General features: G+C 43.9%; 1 protein-coding gene across 1 annotated transcript; it reads left to right on the forward strand.

Annotated features, from left to right (window-relative positions):
* Positions 1-473: 473 nt before the first annotated feature.
* Positions 474-15,018, forward strand: CBR4 (carbonyl reductase 4). Its single transcript, XM_015416231.1, is given in 7 exon segments — positions 474-555; positions 2,729-2,755; positions 2,758-2,848; positions 3,776-3,850; positions 3,852-3,910; positions 4,843-4,975; positions 14,838-15,018. Coding segments are annotated over 7 exon segments (648 nt in total).
* Positions 15,019-23,361: the final 8,343 nt, after the last annotated feature.

Raw genomic sequence — 23,361 nt, forward strand, 5'->3', positions numbered from 1 at the left:
CCGGAACCTTCTGCATGCCAACCAGATGCTCCACCACTGAGCCATGGCCCCTCTCCCAAGTTAATGAAGTCAATGATTCATGAAGTTAATTATCACTGCCTGCTCTTGTTCATCCCAGCAATGCTTGTCCTCCATTTCCTCTCCCTGGCATTTACTCTGCGTGGTTCATCACACACCAGCAGTGTTCTGGGGAAATGGGAACGCCAAGGAGCTTGCCTCTCCCCACATTTTGTTGGAATTCTCACCACAGATGCTTTGGGGGCTGTTGCATGGCGCTCTACTTAGAACAGAAGGCTGAAACTTGGTTATTATTGGGACCTATATGGAGCATACATACTGGACCCATTAAACAGTCACTTCACTGGCTGTCCATCAGTTACTGGGTTCAAGTCATGGTACTGGCTATCACAAACAAAGCCCTTCATGGCCTTAGACCCTCATATCTATAGAATCACCCCCTGCTTTGCTTCACCATGGCACCTCCATTCATCTGTGCAGGGCCTTCGGTGGGTGCCATGCCACAAATGGGCAACATCAACGACTGCCAGTACACAGGCATTCTGTTGCCCCCATCCTGTGGAATGGCCTGCTTGAGGTCATCAGGAAGGCCCCCACACTTCTGTCATTAAGTGAACTGTGTAAAACAGAACTGTTCAGGAGGGCATTTTTGAAAAGTTAATAGGGCTGTATTATAACAAAATGGTTCAAGAAGGTGCTTTGATAAAGAAAGCAGGAATGTGAATGATATTACTGTGTAAAGTATGATTATCTACTGTCCTTATTACCCTTCTCTGAATGCTTTGTTTTTATGCTTATATAATACCATTTTCTGCATTGTTTAACATTGTCTATGCCTTGTTCAAGACTATGATTGTACAGATATACACTGTGTAATTTACCCTGAGTCTCAGTGAGCTAGGTGGGGTATAAATAAGGTAAAATGAAAATGAAATAAAAATAAAATACTTGACTGAAGCAATTGATTTCCAGATAGAATAAGGTGCTTGCACAGAAATGTGCAAATAGAAAAGGAGCCAACTACAGTAATCCAGACAAGTTCTTTTTAAACCCACAAATTCAGTTAATGCCACTTTCCCCATCGCTATAACAATATGATTGGGTGTGGGGAGGAGAGAAGAACACTAGTGAAATTTCTCTCCTGTCTCACAGTTCATAACAAATGATTTTATTTTTATGGCTTGTAATGGCACTGGTCAATTGCAATTCACATGCCCAGGCGGGTGATCCTTATTCTGTTTCCATGTCAAGAAGCACTAAGCAATCTTCACATCAAAATAGAATCTTTAATAGTGGCTATGGTGCAGACTTGAGTGACCAGGGTAATGCAAATACTTAAAGAACTGATAGCTGCTGTCAGAATAATGTGTCAAAAATGTATTCTGTTCGTAGAACCATGCACTATTCTGATCTGATAAGCTTTCTGCCAGTAACCCTGCCAACTCTAGTGAGGCTTTTTGCCATCAGAGCACTTAATTTGGCTGGAAGAGGCAGCTCTCATTCAAGCGAAAGAGACAGAAGCAAGATGACTTCAAGGAACAGACTCAGTCCCTGCTGGGAAGGGATATGGCTAATTTGCTAATGCTTGTGGGCAATAATGATAGACCCTGGGATATTTGCTAGCCAGCAAGCAAAAACCTATGTAAAATGACTTAATTACAGCTTAATTATCTTCTGCCAGCAATACTCTGTGGGAAGGCTGCATGTAATACTGAAAAATCATTCAAGGAAGTCACAAAATAATTTTATTTCCTGTAAATTTTAAGCTGTTCTAATAAAACAGAAGACTTGCTCTAAACATTTTTTCTAAAAAGAAAAAAGGATTCAGTGTTCCTGTGTACCAGCAAAAAAGAACTAAAGTCTTATGGTGCCTAAAATCCCAGGAGAAACTTTTGTGGACCAGAGTCCACTTTGCCAGATGCTGGGGGGGGGGGGGGGGGCTCAAGAGGCCATGAAGTGTAGGAAGTACTGGATGAAGCGAAATTATGTAAAGCTCAGATCTAATCAAGAAAAATAAGGAGCTAGTGGATACCTGTAAAAGGGAGACAGTCCCAGCTTTTGGTAAAACAGTTAACATATGTAATGAATACATCCCAAGTTTTATTCATGCTGGTGGGAGGTACTATGGAACTCTTGGATTCCAATTCAGCAGTTTTATGATGGAGTCTCCTTTTGATGATCTTTTGTTGTAGAATTGTGACTTTGATTTCCGAAATGGAGTGTCTGAGGAGATTTAAATGTTCTGCTAATTTCTGAATATTGTAATTTAAAAACAAATGACAAATTAAAAATTAAAAACCAGCTAGATGTCCATTTATTATTATTTTTTATACAGGGACTGACCTGTCAGTCAAAGTTAGAGAGTAGAAGGACATTGTTGACAAATGATAGCAGATAAGGCCAAAGTATCACTATCCTTTGAGGATGGGCTGTAGATAATTGATGAGCTGGTTTGCTGAGAGCTGGAAGCTATAGGTTACAATGAATGATCTTCTGCTTTTATCTCTTTTGGGCTTCTCTTACAGTGGCCTATTTCAAGGTAACAGTCTGGCTTTGTCCATCAGTTTCCTCCCACTTCATTGAGTGGGTAGTGTAATCCCAAGAATGCCTGTTGTAAATTCTTCAGTTGTGAGTCCCTGTCCAAGAAACTGGGGCAAATGTATTTGTAATGTAGTACTTTGGACTCATTGTGGATTTTATTCTATCGCAGCAGGTCATCTAGCATTTAGTTGTGATGTTCCAAAGAGGAAGATGTTTAAAATATGTTTAGCCAAATGGAAAAGAGTTTAGGTTATGTAAACTACCTGGCTAATGCTGCAGGTGTCAACAGGTTAGTGTCTGTATTTAGTAACAGTCAAAAGTAATTTCTTTTGAAAATATCAAATGTGCAAGTATGAACAAGAGAAAAGAGCGTGTTTATTTTGCATTAGAGAATTAGTTTGTTGGTTTTATCTTAGAATGTATAGAAAAAATATCTGTATGCAAGTTTGGCTCTCCTTCAACTTAAGACAGTTAACAACAGTACAAGAGTTCATCAATGCAGAAGGTAGTCCCTTTGAGCGTGCTAACAATTACTATAAAGAAGGTATTTTTACAACCGTAGCCTCAGGTGTGATGGCGTTCATGGGTTGAACTGGATCCCCTGTGGCTGTTTTGGCACTTGAAAAGGCGCGCGCGCGCACGGGGGGGGGGGGACAAGAGCACCTCCCCTTGCTGCGAGCCTGATCAGGATCAGGCTGTTGCAGCATTTTAAATTGCCCAGTAGGACTCTCGGACACTGTCATGTCTAGCTTGGCCTTTAGTATTTGAACTGATCAGAAGCTGAATGTGAATCTTGGGTATTTGAGGGCTTCTTATTTACATTGCTCTCACCATCAATGATGGGTTCTTGGATAAGCTTTAAAGTGTTACAGTAACTTACACAATTTGAGGGTGATGCAGTAAGTAAAGGTATACAGGAAGCACTTTTTAGGGTTCCCTGATCATTGCTTAGCCCTTAAGCAATGTTGGGTGTCTGATTAGATGCACAAACCCAGAATTAACTCATCAGGATTTACACTTCTATGACTCTTTAAACTTATATAACTGACAGGCAAAAATGTATTATCAGCAAAACTAGCTAAAACAATCATAGTGCTTTTAGTATTCTGTTATTGGATGGTAAAGAATGTTACCAGAACACATTGTCCCATTTTGTTATTGAGTTTAATGACAGTTTTCCAGGAATTAATGGTAACCTGAGCAATGTTTTCAACAGGGACGTCTTGCTGTTGAGAACCAAGGTAGATGAAATGATACCCAAGCTTCACACTAATCTATTGGGAACAATGTTGCTGCAAAGTTGCTGTGAAGAGTATGATTCAATAGCAGAGTGGTGCTGTTGTTAACATAGGTGTGTCTCCTGAAGTAAATGTGATTATATTTCATTAATGCTTATTTGGCTACAAATAATTTAATCCATGGTATAGGTTCTCTAGCATATGGTTTAAAGTTATTGGAAAGACTGGATACAGAGATGCCCTTGCTCATTTTCCTGGAACACGGGGAGGGTACCACATTGGAGAATAGTGCCCAGAGGAACCATAGGTAGTACGCCAAAAAGCCACAAGTGACTGCTGAACGACTGAGTATCACAGGTTCAGAGTATTTTGTCAAACCAAGCAAATTAAATTTTCTCTCTCTCCCTTTTTAGTTCCTAAGCAGCACAATATGGATTCTTGGACAATGACCTACAGTTTCCTGGGATATAATTAAAAAATATATCTTTAATTCTTTAAAATTATATGTCTAATTCTGAATATGGCCCCAGTATGCAGATCAGAAAATCTGCATACTGGAACCCCTGGGAGATGAGGAATGTGTTTACAAATATTTACACAAAAATCCATAAAGTATGAAGGAGGCTAACCCTTTTACTCCAAACAAGAAGTGATATATGTGTGCAGGTACATACATTGTAACTTTTAAAAAATGTACATTGAAAATGTATTCAATGAAGGCGCATGTATACAATGAAATTTATTAAATGAAGGGTTACTACTGCTCTGTGTAGTAACCCTGCCCTGTTTCTTCTACCCATTTCAAGTATTTGTAGGTTCCTGCTTAACTTTTTAAACTGCCTCCCTAATGCATTTCCCTGAAACAGGCTTGCTTGTTCAATGCACATTAACCCATTGATACAGACTATTTAAGAATATTATGGTTAAAAGCTCTACATTTATCAAAGCACAATACACCAGCTGGAAAATGTAATTTGTCTTGCTAGAATTTTTAAACCTAGAATTTACCTACCATATAGTTTCATTCTATTTTATCTCGTTTTAGGAAGTATTGTTGGACTGAAGGGCAATTCTGGTCAGTCTGTGTACATTGACAGCAAAGCTGGATTAGTTGGATTGTCACGCTTTCTTGCTAAAGAAGTAGCAGGAAAGAACATTCAAGTCAACATGATTGCTCCCATTTAGTTCTGAGTTAAATTACTTATTCTCTGAATGGCACTTGGGATTTGATAGTTTCATATTAAATCTGAATTGGCTCCTTAACATGTTGATTGTAAAATGCAATTACAGAACAAACCAGGGCTGCCGACAGACGGTGACAATGGGAACAAAATTCAGGGGGCCCAAGTCAGCTGGAGGGCCCTTGAAGCCAGCCTCATGCTACATCAAGCCAAATGTCTTTCCGTTTATTTTAATGCAGTTCTGGCTGCAGTCACTAGGGGCTCAGAGAAGTCTGAGCACAGTAAAAGGCACTAAAATAGCAGCTTTTGTTGTTATTCAGGAGTTTTTCCGCCAGCCGAATGTCAATGTCTGCCCCATTATATCCTATGGGCCATTGAAGTCAATGGCAAAAACAAAGGATATAGTCCAGCTGAGCTCTGAGCAGGAGCAGGAGAGAGAGCTGTGAGAGTGGTGAGTGGGTTCCTTTTACTTGCTTTCAGCCGAGAGAATTTAGCTAAGGATATTTTGTGGGAAAACTGTGTTTAGCAGTGTGTGGAAGCACTTAGAGTTCTTGCAGAGTCCTGGCTGATTGAGTGTGGGAGAGGAACGGGCACTGTTTGACTGGGATTGCCTGTAATTGAGAGGAAGTGGAAGGGGCATTGTTTTGCCTGTGATTGAGTGCCTGGGTGAATTTGAATTTGAATAGCTGCTGCCTGACCTCTGCTGGGGGAGGCCTCGCATTCAGCTCAGACGAACCGAATGCACATCCCTAAACCACGGCATGAAGCAGTGCAAGGCAGCTGAGCGGGCTGGCAAGTGAGGTGTGGCCAGGGGGCTATGGGTCCTGTGGCTGAACCTGCAACTACAGAGATTTCTCCCCTTCTCCCTCCAGTGCAAGATTGCAGACCTTGCTCACTTGCATGCGCCTATGCCCTCATTGCTGAGGAAGCTGGCCGCCAAGGGAGACAGAAACACAGCACTCCCTCAGCTTCCCCTCCCGGGTTTTTCCTTCAGCTCCTGCCTTCTCAGTCTAGCCTGGTTGCACCAACACAGGGCGCACACAAGCCACCAGTGGCAGCAGAGCAGCCATTTCCATCCCGTCTGCTCGCCCACCTCTCCTTCTTTGGCTTGTCTCCCCGGCAGGGCGGGCTGCCACATCCAAGTCTGAGAAGTGTTGCAGCAGAAAGCCCCCCTGCAGGGTGGTGGGTGGGGGTGTGACCAAGGCAAAGTCACCGTGGAAGCACAAAGTCAGCCAGGAAGAAAGAAATAAGGAACCGAACAGGAGCCCGCCATTTTCGCCGTAGTTCCCTGCACTCCACACAGCCAATGCGGTTGCGGGGGGAAATGAGAGGAGGAGGGGATCATCCTCAGGTTACTCGGAGTCAGTGACTGACTTCCACTTACACCCACCCTCCACAATAGGGGAAATAACCCTGCTCCTGCCTGCGAGTGTGAGTTTATTTTATTTTATTTTTATTTTATCAGTGCCCCCTGACTTATTTAAAGTCCCCCCTGAATTAAGAAATTCTGGCTATGGGCCTGACCTTCAGTCTTTCTCAGCATCAGGGTCTTCTCCAGCGAGTGCTTCCTTCTCATTTGGTGGCCAAAGTATTTGAGCTTCAGCTTCAGTATCTGGCCTTCCAGGGAACAGTCAGGGTTGATTTCTTTTAGACTTCCCTTTCTCCAGGACTGAAGCAAACTTGCCTAATTGATCATTCTAAAGCCATCAGCTCATCCAGCAATGGAGCAAGATAAGCAACTCTCTCTGATGGCTTCTACACTAACTGCTGGTCTGCAGACTGCTAACCAAGGTCATTTTCGATAACAGTCTAGCGTTTCTCTCTTCCTTTCCTTGCACCCAGCTCAGCCAGATCTTGCAATGCAGTAGTTAGGGTGTTACAGCAAGATAAAAGAATCTTTCCCTCTGTTTTCCTTAATTTCTCTCCCTCTTTTCCACACTTTTCTAATTTATTTGTGTCTCCCTCCACGTAATCTTTCTGTTTCACCCCCCCCATTTTCAATTCTTGATCTCAAGACCTTCTCATCCCTATCCTCCTTGGTGACAGAATGTATTTAAGCGTAGTGTATTCATAAACCATTGTTGAAGTTGTTATTTCTCCACAATCTAACACAGTTCTGGCTGAGGGGCTGGAGACCATGGTAGGATAGTTACAACAGAGCCAGCTGAGACTGAATCATGCTAATACGGAAGTTCTGCGGATTCTGTTTTTACCTGTTGAATTTTGGCATGTGTGCCTATCTGTGAGCTGCCCTGAGCCCATCTGGGGAGGGCGGGGTATAAATTTACCAATAATAAATAAATGGGCAGAGAGGATTCAGGTTTGGGGTGCTGACTCCTGGCTCTTGACGGCGTGCCCTTAACACCAGCACCATCAAGAGCTTCAGCATGATTCTGGAGGCCTCCTTATCAATGGAGGCTCAGATCACAAATATTGCCAGACTGGTGTTTTTCCAGCTACATTAGGTCAGGCAACTGCCCCACTACCTGTCCCGCCCTGACCTAGCCACTGTAATCCATGCAATGGTCACCTCCAGATTGGACTACTGTAACTTGCTCTACATGGGCCTACCCTTGAGACTGACCCAAAAACTTCAGCTGGTCCAGAACGCAGTAGTGTGAGTCCTTACAGGGACCCCACGAACAGCACATATTTGACTTGTGGTTTGCCAGCTGCACTGATTACCAGTTGAGCACTGGATCAGGTTCAAGGTTTTGGTACTTACCTTTAAGACCCTTCATGGTCTGGGACCCACATATCGTCAAGACTGACTCTCCTGGTATACCCCCTAAAGAGCACTGCACTCTGCTGATAAGAACTTACTTGTGGTCCCCGGCCTGAGAGACATCCGGCTGTCCTTGACCAGGATCAGGGCTTTTAGTGCCCTGGCCCCAATCTGGTGGAACTCTCTGCCGAGTGACATCCATGCCCTGTGGGACTTAATGCAGTTCTGTAGAGCTTGTAAGGCCGAGATGTTCCGCCAGGTGTTTGGTTGAGGACAGTGACATCATCCATCTGGCTGGCATTCTTACCCCTCCCCCCCCCCCGTAAGGTGGTAGTATAACTGGAAGTCTGACCACCATCTGATTAAATTGATACTGAAATGTTATTGTAATTTTAATGTTTTAACTAGTATGATATAGTTGTTTTTATCTATCATCGTACACCACCCTGAGCCTTGTTTACAGGGAATTGGGCAGTATAAAATTTGAATTTAATAAATAAATAAATAAAAGGACGCTTCCCCCCTCCTCCACCCTTTACATGCATGATAATGGAACATTAATCTCTTTTAGTGGTTATATGTGTGGATCAGAAGTTACAACTCTCAGTTCAGGCACTGGATTGTTAATAATTATTGTGCTGGCGGAAGATCTAATAGCATATTGTATACGCTACTTTGCTATATGACAACTGATATACCTTTTTAATATCATTAAAAATTAGATTTATAACAAATACCATACCTAGTCTTTCTCCCCAGTGGGGACCCAAAGCTGCACTGTTCTCCTGTCCTCTGTTTTATCCTCACAACAGCCTGGCTGAGAGTATCACCAAGCAGCCTTCCATGGCAAGGTTGGGGATCTGAGTATTAGAGACACATGGCACATCTCTTATTATATGTTGTCTGCCATGAAGCTAACCTGGTTCGGGGTGTTCAGGTTCCCTTCACTTTTGGCACTGGAACGTCCACCATCATTCTGGGGTTAGTGGCCAGTTTTCAAACATGGTAGCATTATTTTCTGAGTTGTGCTGGTCACAGAGATCCTTAGCTTCAGCTGCAAATAGTGGTGGTGGTTTGTCTCAGCTGGGCCAGGATTTTCCGTTTTTCAGTTTTGGCCATGGAACTTCCACAATCATCCTGAACCTGGTGGCCAATTTTGAGTCTCCTAGCTTTATTCTCTGTTGAGTTATGCCTGCCAGTGTGGTTAGTGGTTAAAGTGTCAGACTAGAATCTGGGACATCCAGGTTCAAATCCTCACTCTGCCACTCCGCCGTGGAGGCTTCCTGGGTGACCTTGGGCCAGTCACACACTCTCGGCCTAACCTACCTCATGGAGGAGATGAGAATGATATAAACCACTTTGGGTCCCCATTGGGGAGAAAGGTGGGCTATAAATAAAGTAAATAAGTAAACAAACATGAACAAACAGGCCAATTCTATTATCTCTTCTCCCTTATAATAAAGCAGTAGTGGGGACCAACGTTCTAAAATGCCCGCCTTTAGTGTTTGGCCGGAAGAACTGCCACTCAGAAGACACTGGCTGGGTTGACTGGCTGCTTTGTGCAGTCCCGCCCAGCGTTCCAAGGTCTTTTGCATATGGAAGCTGATTGGACTTCACTCCATTCCACACCTCAAACCCCCCCCGCAAGGCAGTTGGAATTTTCATTTGCATATGGGAACTACTGTATGCTGAGGTAACATATGTCCTCACTCACAACACATCACTTCCCCTTTAAAAGAAACAAACCCAATAACACAATCACGCCACACCACAAAGAAGACAGATCACACCACAAGCAGAATACCACAAGGCAAAAAATGATAGGAAAAGGTGCCAGCAGTCACCCCATTACTGCCACAGATGGTGTGCAGGTCCCAGGTTCATGTTTTAAAAGCTGCCTGGGGGACTATGGACCATTCACACACTTTCAACCATAACATACCTCATAGGGTAGTTGTGCGGATCATACGGGGGAGAGGAGAATGATGTCAGCTGCTTTGGTTCCCACTGCAGGGAAAGACTGCCCTTTCCCTAGGCAGAGGCGGGGGGGGGGGGGATGTAAAACTTAAGACAGACAGGCAGATAAAGGTTGGCTGATGGTTGCCTGGAAAGGACATAGGGTTGAAGCCTGCTGAGGGTGGGGTCTGAGGAATAGGAGGAAGAGGGGGACCTCAGACAGATACAATGCCATACTGCCCACACTCCAGACAAGCTGTTGCCAGTCTCCAGGTGACAGCTGGAGAGCTCTAAAAGCTTTGGTGCTAATTCAAAGTGTTGCAATTTATCAACAGAGTAGTGTTTTGGAAAATCTTTAGGAATTGTTTGATGCATTTATGATGGGGCTCCTGGGGAACTATTGTTGCCAATCTTGGCCCAGCAGCCATCAAACCATTCTCTTCAACCCCCTGCTGTGCAGCTGACTTTCCCCTAGGGTTGCCAATCTCCAGGTGGGACCTGGAGATCTCCCACTGTTACAATTGACCTGGAGACTTGAGGGATGGAGCCTGAAGAGGGTGAGGTTTGAGGAGGGGTGGGACCTCAGACAGGTACAATGCCATAGACTCCACCCTCCAAACCAGTCAGTCCCTCATAGGGAACCATTGTTGCCAATCTCCAGGTGAGGGCTGGAGAGCACTCAGAATTACAACTGCTCTGCAGAAGGGAGGGCAGAAGTCAGCTGAAGTCAAAGGGGCAGATAATGGTAGGTAGATGGTTAGCTGGGAAGGAGATGGGGTTGCCAACTACATGCTGACAAATTCCTGGGGATTTGAGAGGTGGAGCCTGGAGAGGGTGGGGTTTGCAGAGGGGTGGGACCTCAGACAGGTAGAATGCCATAGACTACACCCTCCAAACCAGCCATTTTGTCCTGGGTAACAATTGCTGCCAATCTCCAGGTGAGGGCTACAGATCACTCACAATTACAACTGCTCTTCAGGTAGCAGAGATCAGTTCCTCTGGAGAAAACAGTGGACTCTGTCATTATACCCTGCTGAGGTCACCACAGCAAATTGACACTGTTTGCCCAAAGCCAGAGCACTCCCCCAGAGCCTCTTTCTAGATCTCGTTGTATTGCTTTCACAACGAGCTTTACTGCTAGTTATTATATATTCATGATAACAGCAAGCCAAGTGATTTGTTCATTTTCTTATAATATTTGGTTTGGATCAAGGCCATATGGGGTGGGCCCCCCGAGATGGAACCTTTGTCCAGAAGCCCAGGGGTGCTCTTGGCAACCCTGGTACCAACAACCAATAGAGATTAGTCTGAAGTATTCTTTCATTAACTGAGTTAAAGCCTGAGAACATAATTTTTTGTAAAACAATAACAACATCAGGTTGTGTGTCAGTATTTTCAGCAGCTTGTTCAGCACCTCATATAATATACTTTTCATGCCTGTTTAAGAATTTTATTTAAAAGTAGGAATACAGAAGTAGCTCTTCTATAGGAAAAGGGTGTGGCTGTCAATGCTCCCTCTAAGCTGCGGAGTCTTGTGAGCAAAAATTCTACTTTGTGAGCTCCTGGCATTAAAGTTGTGAGTGAGTGATTTGGGTACTGCATAAATTAGTTTGCTCTGGAGCCATCCTTCCCGAGCTAAGAGAAAAAGGTGTGAGTTGGAGGCTAAAAAACTGTAAGCTAGCTCACACTAACTCAGTTTAGAGGGAACACTGGTGACTGTGTATGTGGCACTCTGACTACTTTTTTTCCATATTAGGCTGCGGTCACACGGGCAGGAAAATGTGTGTGTGGGGGGGAAGCATGGCTGTTTGCCCTGGGGCAAAATAACGCATGGTTGCGCGAGCAGACATCCCGTGGAGGTCCTGTGGTAGGGTGGAGGTGCCGATCACACCACAATCCTGTCGCACGGCAAAGAAGTGCCACAGCAAACAGGTTGTTTTTTCCCCTGTACACCAACATGTGTGCATGCCCCATTGGGTGCTTGTGCGCATCCCAAGGACACTTGAAAAAAAACCCTTTTTGCGAGGGGACATGGGTGGGCGCCGGATGCCATGGGATTCCACCGGAAACGCAATCATGTGCCCGCCCTTGCCCCGCGGTTTCTGGAAACTAGTACCTCCGAGGTACTAGTTTTTTTACCGTGCATCTTCGGAGTGAAGCCTCGGGTGAGCCACGGGAGCTCTACGCTTCCCAGATGTGGCGGTGAGATCGTGCCCGGAAAATCCGCCTATCTTCCATCTCTCTAGCGTGCCTAATGCTCTGTGTGACCGCAGCCTTAGTTGTCCTTCAGTGTGGAAGACTTTAGATATAATGCTACTGACTCAGTTCAGGCATGAACAATCTTATGTGTTTCCCGTTCCTTCTCTTCTTTCTCCCCTATTGTGCATGGCTTTTCTTTCAGTTTCAAAGTATGCTTTGCACTTCAGGAAACTGAAAGTAAATCCATTTATGAGAGTGTAGGAAGGAATGCAAGGGCCTGTGGCTCACTTCCAAATTCCAAAATAAATATTAATTGTATTCTTTACTAGTAATGGAAAGGTTTCTCACATTTCTTCCGCTTCTGTGGATGATTTTTCTTCATGCAGAAATAGTTTCCTAACTATAGATATGCCTTAGTAATATCAAGTGTTTCATCTAAAAATATAATTAAAAGCTATGATCTATTTTTTGTGTACACAAATGGCTGCATACATGAAACAATGAATAACTCCAGTTAAGCTTTTAGCTAAATCGAGATTTTGTTTTGAACACTAACACCTTCTGACATCCCAGCTCATCTCCAGTAATACACTGACTAAAAGGCTTTGGGTGTGAGGATTTAACCTCCTAACCTAAGGCAGAAATGCATTCACATGCACTGTCTGTCTGTTCATTTCATTCATTTCTGATGTCCTTTCATTTTTGTCTAGCCAGTGTTACTGGGAGTTGCTTTCTACTAGTGAAGTGCAGAGTGTGTTTTCACTAATTACATTTAAATTAGAACTACTTAATTCTTTGACAATGAAAATATTCTAGTTTAGCTAAAACGTTTATTTTGTTGTGCAAAGTTGAACATATGGGCTCTAACAGTCTTAAGCAGGGGTCTTGTTGTAGAAAAAGAGCTGCCGGAGCTCATTAGCATAACTCATTAGCATAACTTATTTGCATATGCCACGCCCCCTGACATCACCGGAAGTGACAGAAGGCCACACCCCCTGACATCACCGGAAGTGTGTCAGAAGGCCCGGCTACTTACCCTCCTGCTTCATCCTCATTCCCAAACGGAATGAGGATCGAAGCAGAGGGCGGGGTAAAGAAGGGGGCGGGGCTTCACCACGTGACCGCCCCGCCCCCTAGAGGTTCTCTTCCGGAGCTCCGTACCTGAGAGCTCCCCCCCGACTAGAGCCCTGGTCTTAAGTATGGGAACGTCCCCCGGGGCCTGTTCAAAGGTTGCTTTTTCCACAGCTGTAAAAATGCATATGGGCCTTGGGTCTATGGTAGTATCACCCAACACATACTTATCCTGGGAGAACATGAATTTATTTGAGCCCAGGAGCGCTCTGACCCTGCAGTGAAAAAACCCTGGTTTAGTTATCTTCTGGTGCAGTTGTTGCGTTCTGGATATGGAAAGTATACAAGGCTGCTTGCCCTATCCATACGTAGCGGTTGGTGTGATGGAGGAAAGAAATGACCTCTGAGCAGGCCAGGACTGGGTGGGGGTTCTTGTGTTAAAGAACTCTATGCTGCCTTTTGCTTTTGTTTGTTTTGATATGTTTTTGAAGTATATCTTATTAAGATCTGTAATGAGATATTGCCAAAAAGCCTGATTAGATCAGTCTGTAAATATAAAATTCAGTTTCATCCACATCCAGTTTTACTCAGATTGGTCCTTATTAGGGGTGTGCACCAACCCCCCCCTCCAGTATTTTTCGGGTTCGGGTAACATAAGAACATAAGAACATAAGAGATGCCAATGTTGGATCAGGCCAAAGGCCCATCCAGTCCAACACTCTGTATCACACAGTGGCCAGAAATACCAGTGCCATCAGGAGGTCCACCAGTGGGGCCAGGACATTAGAAGCCCTCCCACTGTTGACCCCCCCAAGCACCAAGATGACAGAGCATCACTTGCCCCAGAGTCCCTATCTATACCTTGTGGCTAATAGCCACTGATGGACCTCTGCTCCATATGCTTATCTAATTCCCTTTTGAAGCCGTCCATGCTTGTAGCTGCCACTATTTCCTGTGGCAGTGAATTCCAAGTGTTAATCCCTCTTTGGGTGAAGAAGTACTTCCTTTTATCTGTTCTAACCCGACCGCTCAGCAATTTCATGGAGTGCCCACGGGTTCTTGTATTGTGAGAAAGGGAGAAAAGTACCTCTTTCTCTACCTGCTCTTTCCCATGCATAATCTTATAAACCTCAATCATGTCACCCCTCAGTCGTCGTTTCTCCAAGCTAAAGAGCCCTAAGCGCCTTAACCTTTCCTCATAGGGAAAGTGTTCCAACCCTTTTATCATTCGAATTGCCCTTTTCTGCACTTTTTCCAAAGCTATAATATCCTTTTTAAGGTGTGGTGACCAGAACTGCACACAGTATTTCAAATGAGGTCGCACCATTGATTTATATTTTCTTGCAGTCTAGTTTAAACTGGGATGCAGCACAAGCAAGCCTCAGGAGCTGCTGTGCAGTGCGGACCCCATTGCTCCTGGCGGCAGAGAAGATCCTGGGCTCACTTTCTCCTGCAGTCTGGTTTAAACTGGGGTGCTGGAGAAGCGAGCCCCAGGAGCCCACGAGTGAGCTTGGAAGGCATTTAAAGGGCCCATAGTCCCTTTAAATGCACTTCAGCCGCAGCTATGCAACTGACCCCAAAAATCATGAAAATATTCATTTCTGGACAGCTGAGTAAATGGCCCACTTGCTAACCAGCTGAAAAATATCCGGAAAATACTGATACAGTATTGTTCAGTTTTTTTTTGTTTTTTGGCTGGGTTTAGCTGAATGCACACCCTACTCCTTATTTCAAGTTGCTTTAGATAAATATAAACATACTTTGACTTGAGTTCTCTGTTATGCAAACTGTGGTATGAGTTTTGACAAATTATGACACTGATTCTCAGGAAGCTGTGCAGGTGTAACTGGAGCTATGTCAGGATTTTATTAATTTTTTTCTTTGTAACATTCCCCCACCTCCCTGGTTAGGTTTCATTCATACGGAGATGACAGCACATTTGAAAGAAGATCAGTTGAGGAAAACTATTCCTCTCAGAAGGTTTGGGGAACCTCAAGAAATTGCCAAAGCAATTGTATTTCTTCTGAAGTCTCCTTACATAACAGGACATGTTCTGGTTGTAGGTGGAGGTTTGCAACTTATGATTTAAAATTTGTAACAGCACAGTTTTGAGTTTGGGGAGAATAGTTCAGCCACCAGGCTAAGTGGAGGATGATACAAGATAGTACACATTGTTGGTAGTCTGGAAAACTTTAAATTATGTGCTTACATTGCTGTTTGTATGTAGATAAGAAAATTCTCTATGTATGACACCAAATGAACATGTGACTCCTGTCTTCTGTGTATGTGTGAATGATAGAGACACTGAGGACTGCATTTTGGAGAGTTAGTATGCAAATATTCTAAATGAAACAGTCTATTTCTCATTCTGTTTGCATAAAGGTATGACATTTTATTCACAATTATGTCATAGCAAAGTCCAGGTGTTCCATTCAGAAGGGCAAAACAAACTGACAATAAAGTACTTAAAAATAGTCCAAGGCTGTGTAAGAGCACTTGTATGATCATTTATTTTTATTCTCATCTTAAGTGATTGATTCCTAACAAGGAATATATATACAGCAGTAATCCTGATAATTTTGATGCATTATTTCATTCAAAGTATTTGAAACAATGATAACGTGTAATTTAAATGTGACACTTCTTGGCCTCCTTTAACTGAAGCATGAATATTCACCTTTATCAAACACTTCAGAATGGGTCTCTGGTTGACTTTATTTTAAAAAGTTCATTTTGTTGCAAACCATCAGAAATCCTTGGAGGGGGGGGGGAGAACTGGAGCACTTTGGGAGTAGTTTTTAGGACAGAAAACAAAAGCATTCATACAGATACTGTTCCCTGCATTAGAAGCTATGTGTTCTTCCTTACTGTAAGCCTGTCTTATATCCCCTGATATTAATTAGACACATATTTATAGCAGGAAAATATTTAATGTCTTTTCTCTGGATAATACAGGAGTTTGGTAGCATGCTCTGCGTGTGTGTGTGTGTGTGTGTGTGTGATAGTACATGGAGATGTTTCTCTTTTAAATGTGCGGAGCTGTTTAGCTTACCCTCGTAATTCCTTTAGTATCTTAGAATACAGTTAGGGGTTACCAAGTCCCTTGGCCACTGGTGGGGGATGGGAGGTAGGGTTGCCAGATCCAGGTTGGGAAACTCTTGGGGATTTGGGAATGGAGTCGGGGGAGGACAGGGACCTCAGTGGGGTACCATGCCACACAGTCCACCCTCCAAAGCATCCATTTTCTCCAGGGGAAATGATCTCTGTAGCCTGGGGATAAGCTGTGATTCCAGATCCCACCTGGAGACTAGGACCCCTAGGTACAATTCAGCCAGCCCAGAAGACCTGAACTAATTCAATTTAGCAAGGGTGTTCCCTGGCCCAATCCTTACCAGTCCTGAGCTGCAATCCTGTCTCTTCACAATCCATACCCCTCCTGTCCTTTGTACACAGTATGGTAGTGGCCATACTGCTGACTTTTTGTTGGAAAATGAGCTGCACACAAGCGCTGAGTTTAGATCTGTACATAAACTGGTTTAGAAGTGTGCATAGCCTTGATTATCAGCGAGAAAGGCAGATTGCAAATGAAGTAAATAAATACATTATAATTAGCATAAATCAAAAATGTAAACAGTAAACTACATGAAGCCCTGTTGATAACTAGAATCAATATACCACTTATCATCATGCAAGACATATCAGGAAATGTTGGAGACAATACTTTTGGGAAAACAGAAATCTCCATCCCTCCCATTCATGCAGAGAAAGGCCATTGTGATCAGTAATGTTAGCTCATGAACAGGTCTCCTTCTCCTTTTCACCTCTTGAGGTCAGTATAACTTAAAGAATGATGTATAATTAAGCTGATTTGAATAGTTAGAAGTTACAAATGTTGTTCCGTGTTCAAGTTACATTTTGCTTGAATTTTCAGAGCTGATAAATACTATTGTGCTTAAATCATTCCATGTTCATTTAAAATGGCAAAATTGACTCTCAGAGGAAAAAAGTTACATTAAAATTCATTCGTATGTAGCTTTCAAACTTGATAGTGTAAAAATGGATATCTTCTTTAATCAAATTGAATGACTTCATGAAGATAACGTGGTTGCATGGACATTAATGAACTAGTATGCTTTACTCCGCTGGACTGTGCCAAGTATGCAGAATGCTACATAGATCATAAGACAGAATGCAAACTATCTAAAATTTTAAATTTCACTGATTTCAGTGGAAGAGGCTGGAATCAACACTTCTTAACTGTTTAACTTCAACAGAAGTGTACCCAGGGTCGGCTCTCACACTAGGCCAGCTACTCTCTGGCCTAGGGTGGAGCTCCGAACAGGGCCCCAACTGCCCTGCCGCCCTCCCCCCCGCCAAAAGCCCCCACCCTGCCCAAAGCCGCCACTACTAAAACTCATCTGGTGGCAGTGGTGGCAGCGCACATGCTGCTCTGTGCCACTGTGCACCCGTCCATAGGGCACTCCTGCCCGCCCCAACTTATGCACGGCACGCCCATTGGTCCCCATCGCTGATTCACCACAGCACTACTTGGGGAGGGCGGGGCACAGACAGCGCCCCCTTTCACGGCTGAGCTCCCTCCGGGGCGGGCGGAGCAGAGAAGAGGTGAATCTCCCCCCCCCCAGCTGCTGCCTTTCCAGGGATGGGCTGTGGCAGCAACAGTAAGCCAGAGACGCTCTGTGCATGGTCTCGGCCCCTGGGACCAAGGCTCCCTTGAAGCTGTGGCATCTCGTGAGCAAAAATACTACTTTCTGAGTTGCTGGCATTAAAGTTCTAAGTGGGCGATTTGGCTGTTGCATGAATTAGTTTGCTTTGGAGCCACATCCTTCCTGAGCTGAGGCGCGCCTCCCCCCTTTGGTGGCGGCGGCAGTGGGAGGGAGGCGGTGGCGACAAAAGGATGGCTGTGTGGTGGCACCTGGTCACCTGCCAGAGGAAGGCCCCCCCACAAGGAAGGTCGCTGGTTTTGGGTGGCGCTGCAATTCACACACGACCCCCACGCACTGCCCTGCTTCTCCCCCCCCACTAAAGGAAGAAGCCGGGAGAGGCCCGCATTCCCCTCAGTGCCTGTTGGTAGGCAACTAAGCTTGGTCCTGTCACCTACTTTGGCATTTGGGAGAAAACACATTGGGGCCAGTCCTGATAGAGTTGCCAACTCCAGATGGGAAATTCCTGGAGATATGAGGGATGGAGCCTGAAGAGGGTGAGGTTTGAGGAGGGGTGGGACCTCAGACAGGTACAATGCCATAGACTCCACCCTCCAAACCAGTCAGTCCCTCATAGGGAACCATTGTTGCCAGGGGTGTGTGTCACTCTCCAGGCCTTCCCTCTGTAGCCACGCACGCTGAGGTTTTGGCTGTAGTGGGTGTGGCCAGCTCTGAAGCCAGCCGGAACTCCGTTCCTGTGCGTTCCTGCCCAAAAATAGCCCTGCTTTGTCAGCTGCCCCCAAAATCTGATGGATTGGCTTTTGCCATCCCTTTTGTATGTTTAGATGGCTTCAAGTACTTCAAAGAAGGAGGGTTCCATGCAGCCAGTTCTATCTTCTCACATGGAGCAATTTAGGAGCCGATCTCCAGAGACCATACTGGAGTTAGATGCCTTTACCAGCTCACTCCATCCCATATGCTTTAGTCCTGGCCTTTCACTCGCACACAAAGACTGAGGGCTGGATTTTGCCAGCTTTTAAATTCCATTTTAATCTTTCTTCTTTACTTTTGAACATTAACTGGAGTACAGAAGAACAATGTAGGCCACTTTGAGTGTCCTTTGGGGAGAAAATCAGGGTATAGATGAGGTAAACAGAATAAAATCAAATCTACTTTAATGGAAAACAACATGATCCTGAATACAAGATGATCCCCATACAAACAGGTTTTACAGAAAAGGTTTTTTATTAGTATACATAAATGTAGCTTGTATGTGAATTTAAGATGGTGCCCTCTTTTACTGTGTAGCATGTGTTGAAAAAAAATCTAATCTTCCTTTAATCTAAATAGGTGTATTTTTTCTAAAGTTGTGGGCTGTAATCTCCTTTGTGCCTAAGTGTTTGGGGCTTTTTTGAAAGAGTATGAAGAGTAGTTTGCTGGGACTAAGTGGAAATATTTATTCATGACAAGTTGATTCACTTAGAGATCCTACTAATGAACTGTAACAGTATTTCGGGTTCGTCAGATTTAGAAAAACAGCTTTCCCACAGTAAGCGTTGTTTCACTTGCCGTATTATTGTGTCAAACTGGCTAGTTCCTATGCATTTTTGACAGCTGACTGCACACGGCTAATAAATATTGCTTTTCTTTATGTGAACAATTGTTTAGCAGCCCTAAGGAAGTTATCCCTTCTCTTTCCTGGAAATATATTTATTCAGGCAGTACCACACAGGTTAGAAATGTTTAAATTGTGCCACTCCTGCTGCTATAATGATAAGTCTTTCCTCCTACACCTTTTGAAACTTTGCTAGATTGTCACTGCCTCTTCAGATAAATTGATGGGCTTCACTGAACATTTTAAAGGGTAGGCAAATAGGCCTCTGTAGTTATTTGGGATAGTTATGTTTATGGAGGATGTGATTTTAGTGAGGTAGGAGTTACTATGAAATGTAATTCTTCCCTATTTTTTCATAGTTCTCCACCTCGATAACATCCCACACGTTTCCCTGTATTTGTGTTGCATTGCTTCTGCATTTGTAGAACCACCATGTCTAACAGTGCGCTCATGTATTTATTTTTATAGCAAGAGCTTTTTTAAACAAGCAAATAAAAGCTGTTATTTTATATTTGAGGACTGAGTCATCTCTGCTATGATTATGAATGTCTTGAATTACCCACAAAGAAAAGTTATTCTCTTCTACTGTCCAACAAGCAAAACGTTGCTATAAATTGATGAGCAAGATCTTATGATACACCAGCGGCAAAATTAACCACAAGGACAAGTCATTGATTTTAACCATGGGCCTTGACCCGGCAAAACAGGCCATGGATATTGAACACTGAATACCAGCTTGATTTAGGGAGGGTCCCTACTTTCTTGTCCCCCCTGTGAACACCAGATATATAGTCAAACCAGCGGCCTATCTGTCCCTCTTCAAGGTGCATAGTCACAGGAGGGCCTTTACACTTGCAAGGTGTGCTGCACTCCCCTCTGCTGTTTTAGAGGGGTGGTTTAATAGAATTCCCTATGGGAAAAGGCTTTGGCCAAGTTCAGACTGGCAATTTGGCCCGATATAGGCACGTTTCAGAAACGTTTCACAAACAGATTAAAGGGGCTGTTCACACAGGCACATCTGTCAGGCGTTTTCCAGTCGTACTCAACCCGTCTCGTAACGTTTCCCTCCCGAGTTTAAAAGATACCAGGTGAAAGTGGTATCAAACCCTGGAAAGCACGTCCATCCCGCACCAATAAAATGTGAACGCCAAAAGCTGCGTTTTTTCTTGTGCGCATAAGCGTATCCAGATTACCAAAAAGAAAGCTGTGCCTTACAGCCGTGCGTCCGCCAGGGGCGGGCCAACAGTGTGAACACTCCCTTGCACATCCTCCCCGGTATGCTCCCGTATCAGTCAGTGCAGTGTGACCGGGAAAACCGGGAACAATTTGTTCCAGGTCTTTTTTGCCACGACTCCCTCCCGCTTCAAACTGCCAGTCTGAACTCAGCCTTTGTCTCTGCAATGAAGGAGAAATTGAGACTGTAGATCACATTCTTCTACGTTGTCCCTTCTATCAAGATGCTCACATCCAGAACATCACTCCTTTGATCAATAGAATACTTAGAAGAACAAGCTTGGGATATGTTAGGTTACTCCTAGAAGACGGAAATCTAACAACTACAGCCTCAATTGCAAAATTTTGTGCAACAGCCTATAAAAATCATCAGTTGCTTTCGTTACAGATCCAGTTTGGTGGAAGTGTGTGGACTCTAATCTGGGAGAACCGGGTTTGATTCCCAGCTCTTCACCTCCTCCACGTGCAGCTGCTGGATGACCTTGGTCAAGCCATAGTTCTGACAAGAGTTGTCCTTGAAAGGGCAGTTCTTGAAAGAGCTCTCTCAGCCTCAGCTACCCCACAGGGTGTCTGTTGTGGGGAGGGAAAGGGAAAGGAGTTTGTAAGCCACTCTGAGACTCCGAGTGAAGGGCGGGGTATAAATCCAATTTCCTCCCCCTCCCCTTCTTCTCCTTCTTCTCCCTTTTTATTTGGGTTTATGTAAATACCACCTGTTTACTGTCATTTATATTGTCTATTTTAATTTTTTTAACTAATATAAATTTGGGGGTAGTATTTTATCTATGCTGGTCTTTGACCGTACAATTACATTTGGTTTGATTTGACAAGTCATTTGAGGAAGAAAACATTCTGATCCCTATAAAGTTACTCTGTTGTCAAAAGCCAATTCAGGTTTACTTACAAATCCAAATTCAGGCCTGAAACATGCAGATATACTTGTTCATTTTAATTGTGTTTCTCCTTTATGGACCAAGTAGGGTGCAATCAATTTCATATTCCTCCCAGGGCTTTAAATACTAATCTTAAACTTGAACACACTATTTCCTAAACAAGCAGCTTGTTTCTCTAAGGATAAAGCTGCTGGTGGCAGCAATGTGTAAGGGCTAGTAATTTTGAGAGAGGTAGAAGCTTGTAGAGTTGAGCAGTTTTGAACCTTAAGAGCAAGCTAGTTTTAGTTCTTAACATTTGGCAGTATAGGGTAATGCATCAGACTCATAACTCAAGCTTCTCAAGGGTGCTTTAGAGCAGTGGGAACTAAGCTCAGTAGCCCATGGACTTTGTTCAGTTGAAGCCATTCATTTCTATTCTATTACAGCATGTTGAGTTGAGAAGCATAAATTGGTCCTATAAGGATTCAGTGACATCTCTGATTGGGGCTGGACAGGGAAAACGAGGGATAGCACCCACCTACCTACCATCTCCTTACCCCATCTGAGTGATGCTATCATCTCTAACCTTACTGGGACTCTGTGTCTGTGTGTAAGGGCATAGACTTTCCAATTTCCTGGGGGGTGGGGTGGGGCTGGGCCAGAAGCACTGCTATGCTAGGTCCTTAAAAGGAGGAGCCAGTGACATCACAGGCCATTGTCACTATCTATAGAAGCAGAGCCATATGGGATTTAGGAAGGGGCTCCCCAGAAATTTAGGGGGGCCTGGGAGCCCTTGGGAACTCCCCTAGCCATGCCCCTGGGAATGGGAACCCAGGAAAAGGTGGGAGTTGGCCAGTGGTTATAGTGGTATCTCAGTGGTCTCCTGCTGTGTCCTTTATTTAAATTCAGTTTTAGAATAGTCACTTTAAGATCTGCAAATATACATACCATGTGCATAAGACAAAAAAAGGTCACAAATTTGAAGGTAAGGAGGGCAACACAGAAAAGCCTGCAGGGGAACATTTTAAAAGTGTTACTGGACATTCATTTACAGGAGTCTTGTTTATGCCTTTTTCATAAGGGTGACTTTGTTCTGAAATTTACTAAATTATGGCATCACAGATGCCTTCGTTTGGTAAATGCAGGGCTGAAGTCTCTGAGCCAGAATACCAAACAGTTGCTGTGCCCTCAATTTCTGAGCAATGTACAGAGTTCAGAGTAGCAGCAACCTTCTTCTCACTTCAAACTCATATCCTACAAGTGAGCACAAGTACAAGTCCCAGAGGACTGAGCCTATTCCCAGGGGCTGTCATTCCACTTTGCAACCTGTCATTCCAGTCCTAGGGCACTGAGCCTTTCCCCAGGGGCTGTCCTGTCATTCCACTCTGTGACCTGTCATTCCAGTCCCACAGCACAGATTCTATTGCTAAGGATCATCATTCCACTGTGGATATCAAAAACCTTAGTTATAAACCAAGAGCGTGCAAAGATACAACCAAAAACCTGATGGATCCAGCTAAGAGACCTTCTGTTCCTGTTGTAAGAAATGTTATCAAATCTCTTTCCCCACTCAGCTTTTCCTGTCTCCAGAGATCTGTCTTCCTAAAAACTCTCTAGCACAGAGGTGTCGAACTCATTTGTTACGAGGGCCAGATCTGACATAAATGTCACTTTGCCAGGCTGGGACATGTGTGCCATAAAATGTAACACAAGGTTCCAGAGATATAAACTTTATAAAGATGATTTCAGATGCTGAATGGCAATAGCCAGCTTGATTGGATTGGGTGTGATATGCAGAGGGGTAGTAGGAGTAGAGATATCAGCACTGGTAATGAGACAGGAAACCTAGGTCTCAATTTGGTACAAGAGGATTCAGTCCAGGAGGATGCAAAGAATGGAAATAAGTCTGAAGAAGTGAGCAGTGACTCATAAAAGCACATACCCTACCACAATTTTGTTAGTCTTTAAAGGTGCTACTGGACTCTTACTCTTTCTACTGCTATTACAAACCACAATATTCAAAAACCAGTGGGGGGACATTTTAACCTTCCAGG

Source organism: Gekko japonicus, unplaced genomic scaffold, assembly GCF_001447785.1.
Source record: "Gekko japonicus isolate JY-2015 unplaced genomic scaffold, Gekko_japonicus_V1.1 scaffold593, whole genome shotgun sequence".
Lineage (NCBI taxonomy): Eukaryota > Metazoa > Chordata > Lepidosauria > Squamata > Gekkonidae > Gekko > Gekko japonicus.